The 10,213-nt window shown below is 37.7% G+C and overlaps 2 protein-coding genes across 2 annotated transcripts; both read left to right on the top strand.

The window, feature by feature from the left end:
• Positions 1 to 302: 302 nt before the first annotated feature.
• LOC131681626 (ER lumen protein-retaining receptor erd-2.2-like) lies at positions 303 to 1,382 on the top strand. The gene is made up of 2 exons (XM_058962537.1): positions 303 to 452; positions 510 to 1,382. The coding sequence occupies exon 2, from the start codon at positions 510 to 512 to the stop codon at positions 1,161 to 1,163; it is 654 nt and encodes a 217-aa protein (XP_058818520.1). The 5' UTR covers positions 303 to 452; the 3' UTR covers positions 1,164 to 1,382.
• A 5,330-nt stretch (positions 1,383 to 6,712) lies between these two features.
• On the top strand, positions 6,713 to 8,751 carry LOC131681625 (ER lumen protein-retaining receptor). Its single transcript, XM_058962536.1, has one exon. The coding sequence runs from the start codon at positions 6,922 to 6,924 to the stop codon at positions 7,558 to 7,560; it is 639 nt and encodes a 212-aa protein (XP_058818519.1). The 5' UTR covers positions 6,713 to 6,921; the 3' UTR covers positions 7,561 to 8,751.
• Positions 8,752 to 10,213: the final 1,462 nt, after the last annotated feature.

Genomic DNA, 10,213 nt, shown 5'->3' with positions numbered 1-10,213 from the left:
GTATTAAACAAAAATGTAAGTCTCCCTCGGTTTTTGATAAAAAGAAAAGACGAAGTCGAAACATGCTGCGATAAGCAAAACTTGTGGGGAGTGTGTCATCCAACACTTCGCAGAATAGCAACACTTCCAATTAATGATCATCGTATTTAGCCAAGACAATAAAAGAAGGTATTATGAGGGCATTGCATGGGCATATAGAAATTGCATGTGCATACTAGTTACCGTAGCTTTTCTAGTACCAATTATTTCATCGAAGCTCAACGAACATGCTATTCAATGAAAAATATCAAACCGTCACCCACTTCTGACTATCTTGGAGCATGACCACATCACACGTAACAGACATTTGTTTAGTAGTAGATTATTGCTCGCAATAGTATAGAGAGAACAGATCTGCAAAGTTTAGTTTAAAAAGTTCTGGTGCGTACTAAGGAAGTATTAGTTATCTAAAGGTATTGTTCTGTTTCAAGGTTGCATAATAAGATACAACTCACGATCGTATTTTCTAGATGTTCAACATATTTCGTACTTTGGCAGATTGTCTTCACGTAATAGCGTTTATTGTATTACTGGCAAAACTATGGCGTACCAAATCAAGTGCAGGCATCTCTGGAAAAACCCAAATATTGTTCGCAATCGTTTTTACTATGCGTTACACGGACCTGCTCTCCCCGTATCACTATCATAGTTACTATATATCCTCAATGAAGATCGCGTTTATTGCACTTAGCTATCTGATCGTCTACCTCATGTATGGACCATACAAGAAAACTTACGATCGCGAAAATGACGTCATGTACAACGAATTTTTGGTGGTTCCCTGTTTTGTTCTGGCTCTGTTCTTCTCTGACAAAGACAGTCCATTTGAGATCATGTGGACATTTTCGGTTTTTCTAGAATCAATCGCGATCATTCCTCAACTGGAGTTGCTGTGTAAGATAGAGTTTGTGGACAATTACACTTCATTCTATCTGCTGTCATTGGGATCTTATCGGGCGCTATACATCATCAACTGGTTGTACCGCTACCACTATGAAGGGTACTACGATGTCAATGCTATAACTGCTGGCTTTGTGCAGACCACTCTGTTCGCATTAGTCTTTGTGCGACTGTTTTCGCTTATGCGACGAGAGAAGCGCACTCTGATCAGTGTTGTTATCTAAATTGAATTGATAGAATTGATATGTTCCCTGATGGCGAATTGGTTATTTAATCTCGAATCAATTGGTGATTTCTGTCACTGTTATGACGAAATTCTTTTTTTTTAATGATTGGTGAAAACTAATTAGGTGAATAGCATTGATACCATAGCTTATTTAGATGTAGTTAAACATTTCAAATATGAAGATAATGTGTAAATAAATCTCGAATGATATCTAAAAGCTTGTCTTGAAGAAGTCTAATTTTTATTACATTTACACATTAAGCAAAAATCAATACGAGGCTTTGGAGAATATAACAAAAAGTTTTGTTGCACAAGTGATTCAGGTTTGCAAATTTATTACATACATTTACTATATTATTTATTTCCCTTGCTTTAGTTCTAATTAATTGAATGCATTGTGTAATAATTGCACATATTCTGTAAATTTCCATTGCCCCTATATTTCTTATACTCGTTACATCATTATATTCTTTGCATTTGTATTTGTAAAAATTTATTCATCTAACATTTAATGTCTTAATGGAATTTCCTAAAACTAGTGTGATTGAATGCGTCTTCGATATTCAGATGCAGTGAGGTTAAAATCAAATAGTTTGGAGAACTCGTTGAACCTCATTACTATTGCGATGACAGGACTGTTGGCAACATAGTCAGTTGGTCTTATTCTTTATTAGTCTTATACACCAACAAGCATACCAAAGCCCCAATGGTGTTGGTCTTAATAATAAACTTATTTCTAACATTCAAGTCATATACAAAAATAACGGTCATGCAATAATTCACAAAAGAAACGGTAAAAAAGTCAAATGTGGTTAAAAGATCGATTAAAAAGTCTAGATAATCGCTGACGCAGAGTTCAAATCGAAAGCTGAAGCAACCTGAATCTGAAAATCTTTTGTAGACCAGTGATGGCTCCATGCATACTATAATTAGTGCGTCTGAATGGTAATCGAAACATAATGTTGTTGCGTAATGTTCGTGGTGCGATGTTTATATTGATTTGTTCTAATATAGCAGCAGCGTTGCCAATGTTCCAGATTTTTCTGGAATCTTCCAGATTTTTCCTAACTGAACAGACATTCGTTCAAGCCAGACATTTCGCCAGATTTTTTTTAAATTTTGCCAGATTTTTCCAGATATTCTGAATTCTACATTACACCCCAGAAGGAATGCCATTATGCCAGATTTATCTGGCACAGCTAGAGTTTTTTAAGCCTTTAGCAGAAAGATAAACCTCTTAGTCTACCCGATTTATAAATCATAGAGATTGTTACACACAATTTTTGGAAATCTGGGTTATATTTTCCAAAACAAAAATCGTTTAATGTTCTATGAAGACCAAAATATATGCCAAATTTCGATGACTTTGAGGTAGCTGTCAAGTGACAGATTTTTCCAGCCATTTTTATTTGAACTGCCAGATTTTCCTTGAAAAATAGTGGCAACTCTGTATAGCAGGGGCATCTATATGACCTTGCAAAGTGTTGGTGATTAACAAAACTCTTGCTGTATTCCTACGAACATAAAGTGGCTCCAGTTGAATCAGATGACACCGGTTTTCATAGCTAGGTAGTCGGATAGGATCTCTCCACGGCAATCTACGGAGCGCGAAACGTAAAAAGCGACACTGTACGCTTTCAATTCCCTCAACGCCGTTATTGTAGTTTGTGCTCCACACTTCAGGGCAATATTCTAGGATTGATCAGGATAAAGCGCAGTACAGCGATTTGAGACAATAAACATCTGTAAAGTTTTTGGCTATCCTGAAGATGCATCCCAACGCTCGAGACAAAAGAGATTATAACTACTAGAGGGAGCAAAACGCTGCTGTCTCAATGTAATCACGGACTGAAACATGGGGTCTCGCTCTAGCATGTTGTATCCCATTACCTTGAAATGTGTGTACCCGGAGCAATATGGGTCAAACTAATGGGCCTAGCAAATGTGAGAGCGAGATGATAAATTATCAGTGTTAGCAGCGACACGCGACCTCTAGTAGTTATAATCTTTTTTCTCGAGACGCTTTACCAACTGTTGAGAATCCAGAATCACTCCCAGGTCCTTCACGTGGCTGACGCGTGCGATTTCTGTTTCTAGTAGACAGTAGTTAGAATAGATCGAATCTTTTTTCCGTGAAAATGATATTACTGAGCTCTTCTTCGGGTTTACATACATGCAGTTCGTGTTACATCAGTCAGCAAAGGCTTGAAGCTGCTGTTGGAGAAATCTGCAATCTTCAATTGTTCAAATTATGCGAAAAATCTTGAGATCATCCGCGAAGGACAATCGTGGAGTCTTCAGAATTAGATTACATCATTGAAGTATATCAGAAACATTAACGGTCTCAAGTGGCTTCCTTGAGGTATTCCTGACGTAGAAGTGAATATAGGGCCCTGACAATCTCCTATTACAACCGCTATCTCTCGGTCTGTGAGGTAAGATCGAAACCATAGCAAAACACTACCATTTATTCCAAATCTCTCCATTTTTACTATTGTGATATCGTGGTTTCGCTTATCAAAAGCGGCAGATTAGTCAGTGTAAACGACGTCGGATTGAGCGAGACGTTCCATACTCTGTTATGTAGGATGTTAAACATAACAGGTTAGACGCAGTTGACCGCCCGGACGTGAAGCCATGTTGATCATCACTTAGGTACTGCTTACAGTGAGCCTGAAGAGGTTCCATAATCACCAGCTCGAACAACATCGAGACAGCACTCAATGAAATTATTCCACGGTAGTTATTGACGTCTCGCTTATTGCCCTTTTTATGAACTGGGAACATGTTCGCTGATTTCCAGCAAGATGGAAAAATACCTCTAGTAATAGACGCTCTAAAGATCTGAAGAAGCGGAGTAACCAAAACTTCGATGTGTCTTTTCAGAATAGCGGAGGGGAGCCCGTCGGGTCCCGGATTGAGTGATGACTTAAGTCGAGAGGAAGGGCTGTTCTATTTTACATCATCGACTAAAACAGATCGATCGCAATGCTGAGATGCAGTTCTATTTTTCGAGCACATTTTTAATCAGATTTAGAACAGCTCGACTATTCTGTTTTAAATTTTCCACATTTTGAAACACGAATAGAACACTGTTTTAAATATTTTTCATTAATATGTGTGACGACTGACAGCAGAAAAAAGTATATTGTGCTTTTCACCGAAGATTAGCACGCGACGGAATCGAACCAAAATAGCGAAAGAATTGAAAATATGTACTGTTGGCTCCAACCGCAAAGTTTAGAACAAACATCGAGTCAAATAGAGACCCTGTTGGTCAGAAATCGGACGGTCATGAATTGACAGTTCATGGATTTATTCACCTCTTCACTACCTGCTGATCGAAAATTGGAAAGTATTTGTTATTATTTACTTAGTACACATGTAATTTATTGACACCCTATTATTCATCTTTTTTTATTCCCCACACGATTCCTTCCCTAATAAACATCTTACCATTCAAGAGCCTAACGACCTGTTCAGGGTATCATCCAAAACTATGTGGAATCGTGGGACTGGGACGTTAAAGTTCATGTATAATATTTTTCATTAGGGTTTGCATCCTCTTAAGCTTTTTACTTGGTTCAAGACCAATAGTCTTTCGAAAACTGTTCATATATCGATTATTTTTTTCTGCTTTGTAACATTGCGGAATTGAAAAGGCTAAATCTTAAAAATGGCTGTTTCGCAATCTTGTTTTTTCGCAATTTTTGCTAATTTTTTAGCAATTTTTGCTAATTTCCAGTGATAACCACAATATGTGTCACGAAAGTGACGAACAATAATAAAATAAAATAAACAATCTTTAGAACAGGTGGCTAAGTCATAGCATTGGGAACACCGTGTTCTAGATGTATTTAGACAGATCCAAATTATTCGACGGCTTGTCATTTTGAACCAAATTTACATCGGAGCATTGCAAACAGCCTAAGGGGGTGAACGGGTCAAACACTTAGCGAGGGGCAAGCACTAAATCTTCAATACGACGCAGTGCCAAAAGTAGTACTTAATTAGTTACTTTAAATACCATTAAGTACCATGAAGTACATTAAATACCGCTAATATTTAAAAAGTACGCATCAAATTCATTGCACTTTAATTAGAGAAAATTTTTTATGTACAACAACTTCGTACTTTAAATAAGCAAAATATTTTAATAGGGATCATTAATTTGGAAAAATTGTGCCAGTTTTTCATATGTATTGGTAGCGGGTGTCCTTACGAGTACACTCATATCATTCTTAAGCCTTAATTATTCTTTTATGATTTTTAAATTTAAAAAAACCAAATTAAATTCAACCAGCAAACTGACAGTTGTTCTACTAAATGACGTATCTGCTAATATCTCGTTCGCCTCATTGTTAACCGGGACAGCACCCCACACAGCATGATCTGGTACTTTTTCAATCTGCTAGCAGCCTGCCATCCCAAGTTTCATCTGCAAACTATGGTAGACCTGATAAGGCTACCTATAGAGTCGTGCAAGTCTCATGGGTTTGGATGTGTTATTGTCCTAAAAGGAAACAAACTAAAAAATGTTTTTTTCAATAGTTTCGGGCCAAAAAATTGAAAAAGGACTGAGATATCAACTCACGGTACTAATCTGCATCAGAATATGCCTTAACCCGCACACCCCTAAAGATCCCTATTACCGTCAATATGTACTTTAAATACTTTAAGTAGTCACACATCGACGTTAATTACATTAAGTCCCTTATTAAGTACATACAACAGAAGTATTTTTAAATACTTTCATTAGTTACTTTAATTATATTCAAAATATGTTTGGTATTTTCAATACGACGCACTCAAACCTGCTAGTGCTTGCCACTTGCCACATTGCTGACACTTAGGCTGTTCGCAATGCTATGATGTAAATTTGTTACAAAATGACAAGCCGTCGGATATATTAAAATTTGGATCTGTCAAAATACATCTAGAATGCGGTATTCTCAATGCGATGATTCAGCCACCTGTTCTAAATGTTGTTTATTTGATTTTGTTATTATTTGTCATTTATGTGACACAAATTGTTTTTTCTGCTGTCAGTTGTCACACATACTAGCGAAAAAATTTTAGAACAGTGCTCTATTGGAAAATTTAAAACAGAATAGTCGAGCTGTTTTAAATCTGATCCAAAAAGTGCTCGAAAAGTAGAACTGTATCTCGCAGCATTGCGATCGATCTGATTTAGTCGGTGATGTAAAATAGAACAGCCCATAGACTTTTCTACGGCTCATGTACGTACACGCCACATGACACAAATGCTACATTACAAGCTGGTGGAAAATAATAAACAAAGACGGCAAAAGTAAATGGTATTGTTTTCAACCAGGAAACTTCATTAGCGTTCGTGAGACCGGTCGCAAAGAACTCAATATATAGAATACATCAGCGTTGCGAACAGCCCTAAAATCTTTCTTATTTTAAATTTGACAGAAGGTCCCATTCCAAGTGAAACGAACTGATTGTGCTGACACGTAAACGCGTTTCTATCAGCCCAGCTGTCAGATAAACATTCGCGGCTTCCATGAGTGAAAGCGAGAAAGGAGACGATTGCCATCTTGATTGGAAGAAGAGTGTTTACACGTCAGTCGGTCCGGTTTTGCAGTAAGCAATTTTTTCCCGTTTTGTCCACCGATTGTCTGGAGAATTTTCTTCCAGGTTTACCACCGATTGGGCGTCACGGTCTAATTTGTTGTGTGGTGTGACTGTTAGTGCAGTAATATCCAAGTGGAAGGACATTTGTGTAAAATATGAATATTTTTCGACTGGCCGGTGATTTGTCGCATTTGTTGGCAATTATTCTGCTGCTGATAAAAATATGGAAGACCAGGTCGTGTGCTGGGATTTCTGGCAAATCCCAGATCCTGTTCATGGTAGTCTATATTAGTCGCTATATGGATCTGGTGACTACGTTTATTAGCGTCTACAATACAGTCATGAAGATGGTCTTCATCAGCTCATCAGTCGCAACAATTTATCTTATGTATGTGAAGTTTAAGGCGACCTACGACCACAATCACGATTCATTCCGCATTGAGTTTTTGCTGGTTCCTTGCTTCATTCTATCCTTACTGATCAACGCTAGTTTCACCCCATTGGAAGTACTGTGGACATTCTCGATCTATCTTGAAGCTGTGGCAATTTTGCCCCAATTGTTCCTGGTCAGCAAAACGGGAGAAGCGGAAAGTATCACCAGTCATTATTTGTTCGCCCTAGGCTCGTACCGTGCGTTATATCTACTGAATTGGATCTATCGATACTATGCCGAGGGCCACTATGACCTGATTGCAATCTTTGCTGGAGCCACACAGACGATCCTGTACTGCGATTTCTTCTACCTCTACATTACCAAGGTATTGAAGGGAAAAAAGCTTCAGCTTCCGGCGTAAGGTGATGGTCATTACCGTCATTATTAGAAGGTAGGATAAAAGCTTTTGTCTTACAACATAAACGTTCGTTCAAGTCATTCTCCCAAAAGATAAACACACTTGATAATAAAAACTGATTTTCAAGAGAGAAGGCATTAGCAATTAATGTGCAAAACAGATGGTCGCATAAGAGTGAATATTTAAACTCCGAAGAAGAACTAGTAGTCTTATAAAAATCCACAGCTTAGAGAGAAATAGAAAACCGAATACTAGGAAAGATCATTTTAAGCAAGAAAAGGGCAGCGATCGATTGCTTAGAAACTGCTAAATATAGTAAAGTGTCACAAATAAACTTTTCGACGGATCAAGAAAAAGATTCCAATACGTTGTTCAAATGATCTAACAGTTTACCCAACGTGTTTGCGAAATAAAATTATCTATATGGACTGTAAAACAATCGAACACAGTGTGATTCTTGTGAAGAAGCTAATTAGAACGTTAGGGAAAAATCATTTTAGGAGATACAAATGACTTCGAAACCCAACTGAAAATTAGACTTGAATTGTCAACATTTTGAATTTTCTTAAGAGCTAAAATAAACAAATTGTCATTGTTTGTTTTTCAAGTTCATGTGTTTGTATCTTTGTTGAATCATTGGCCCAAAAGAAATATTAAACTGCTTCGATAAGTACATCATGAATGGGCATGCGAATCATGTTTAATCAGTAATCTAAAGATAATTTTGCTGACACAAAATGGATGCTTATTATGTAGCAAAAGTTCTTTCCTTGAAAATGTTAGGCCAACTTACTGTTTCTCGCTAGCATAGTTGATACTGAAACTAAATACAAATAGCACCTAGACACAAAGTTGTGTAGTTCTTTGTCCATACCGGATTACTTTGCAGGGCAAAGAGCTGGCGATACCGAGAATCCAGTATGAAATTTTTCTTTTGTTTCTGTAAACTAACTTGCGTGTGAGTAAAAATATACATTTAGTTCGTTTAGTATTTTTATTTTGATTCATCGTACTTTAAGAATAAGTGGAAAAAAGATCAACGGCTTCGAAAGAATCGTATGTTGTGAAGAAATAAAGGATCAAACTGGTTGAAGCCAACTTTATTCTTCTACTTGATAAAATATTTTACTGCTACTATGTAATACATCAAATGGTAACAATTATTGAGAAAATTCCAATAAAAATTACAATGTATGTTATGTTTTACTATGCATTCTTCGAAATCGTATCATTAAGCGTAACTGTGGGTATGAACAGAACAGCACCGACGTCGGTGGTAACATCAAAATTTAGCTATAAAATGTTCAATGTATAAAACTTACAGCAGAACAAAAGAGAGGCAAATAGATGAATTTGCTATCGTACTGATAAATGTATTGCAAAATATAGTTTAAGACCAATTAATTCACGACATTATTAAAAATATACCTATTAAGTTTTCCACAGAGAAAATGCTTTAAAGCCCGTGCTGAATAATGTAAATGAAATGCACGAGGTTTATTTACATATTTCTGATTTTTCTCTAAACTTTTATAGAGGGTACCTCAGTATACTTAAATGTCTCCATAAACCCGTCTCACAAGAGGGTCTGATTTGTTTTCAACAGGCATATCAAAGCCTCAATGATGTTGGCCTTAATACTAATCTTATTTCTAACTTGTTTATTAAATGATTGATTAAAAAGTCCCCAAAAACGTATACGCAGAGTTTGTCGAGAAACGTTGAAATCGAATGCTGAAGCGACCTGGTTGAAAATTCGTAGCAGACCAGTGATGGCTCCATACTAGAGGTGTGCGCCACGCTGCCGCGCCGACGATTGCATGTAAAAATTGTAAGCACATCGGCGCGACACCGGCGTGCCGCCGATTTTTACCTGACATCGGCGGCGCGGCGCACTCCTCTACTCCATACATAATATAATTTGTGCGTCGGAATGGTAATCGATAATGTTGTTCCGTAAAACTTCAGGTGCGACGTTTGTGTTGATTTGTTCTGAAATAGCTGGGACAGCTATACGACCATGCAGAGTATCAGCGACAAAGTTGTTTCGGACCACTTGTCGACATACTCTCAATCAGTTCGGGTTTGGTTCTGTTCCTGTGCGTTGTGCGATTAGACGCTTATCTCGGTGTTGCTTTGTGTCTTCTTCTCAAGGCCACATTCCTCATCCTGTTGTTCGGTTGTCAGGATTAAACAATAGCCCGTGCGTTGATTTTTTAGATGGTTCGCTCTCCGGATGGTAAAATAAAACAGGTTCAACTCCTAAGGCTCCTTCCCCCGGTCCAAATGCTACTTAGAACTCTCAACTGGTCATTTGTGGTCTTCTTTCGGACAGAAACTAAATCGCTGAATCTTATTCAGATTTCTAAAGACCTGACAGAACGGTTCTCGGCTGTGATCAAAATTTCGAAGGTCCTTTTGTTCGCGCCAGCTCCGGAAAATGCCAGCACATTCCATTACCACCGTGAAACACTTCGAACCAATATCAGAAACCACCAGAAGCATCGCGTATCACCATCAGCCAATAGCACAACACCGTAGCAGCACAGCGCGCATTCATTCTTCTCGCTCGCGCACGCTTCTATTCAAACGCCATGCACCGTTCACAGCAGTGATACATGCTGGAATATTCATTCCATATCGTAGTGAGTAAACT

Source organism: Topomyia yanbarensis, chromosome 2 (assembly GCF_030247195.1).
Source record: "Topomyia yanbarensis strain Yona2022 chromosome 2, ASM3024719v1, whole genome shotgun sequence".
Taxonomy (NCBI): domain Eukaryota; kingdom Metazoa; phylum Arthropoda; class Insecta; order Diptera; family Culicidae; genus Topomyia; species Topomyia yanbarensis.
The sequence above is the reverse complement of the archived record's forward strand: the minus strand, read 5'-3'. Positions and strand labels throughout refer to the sequence as shown.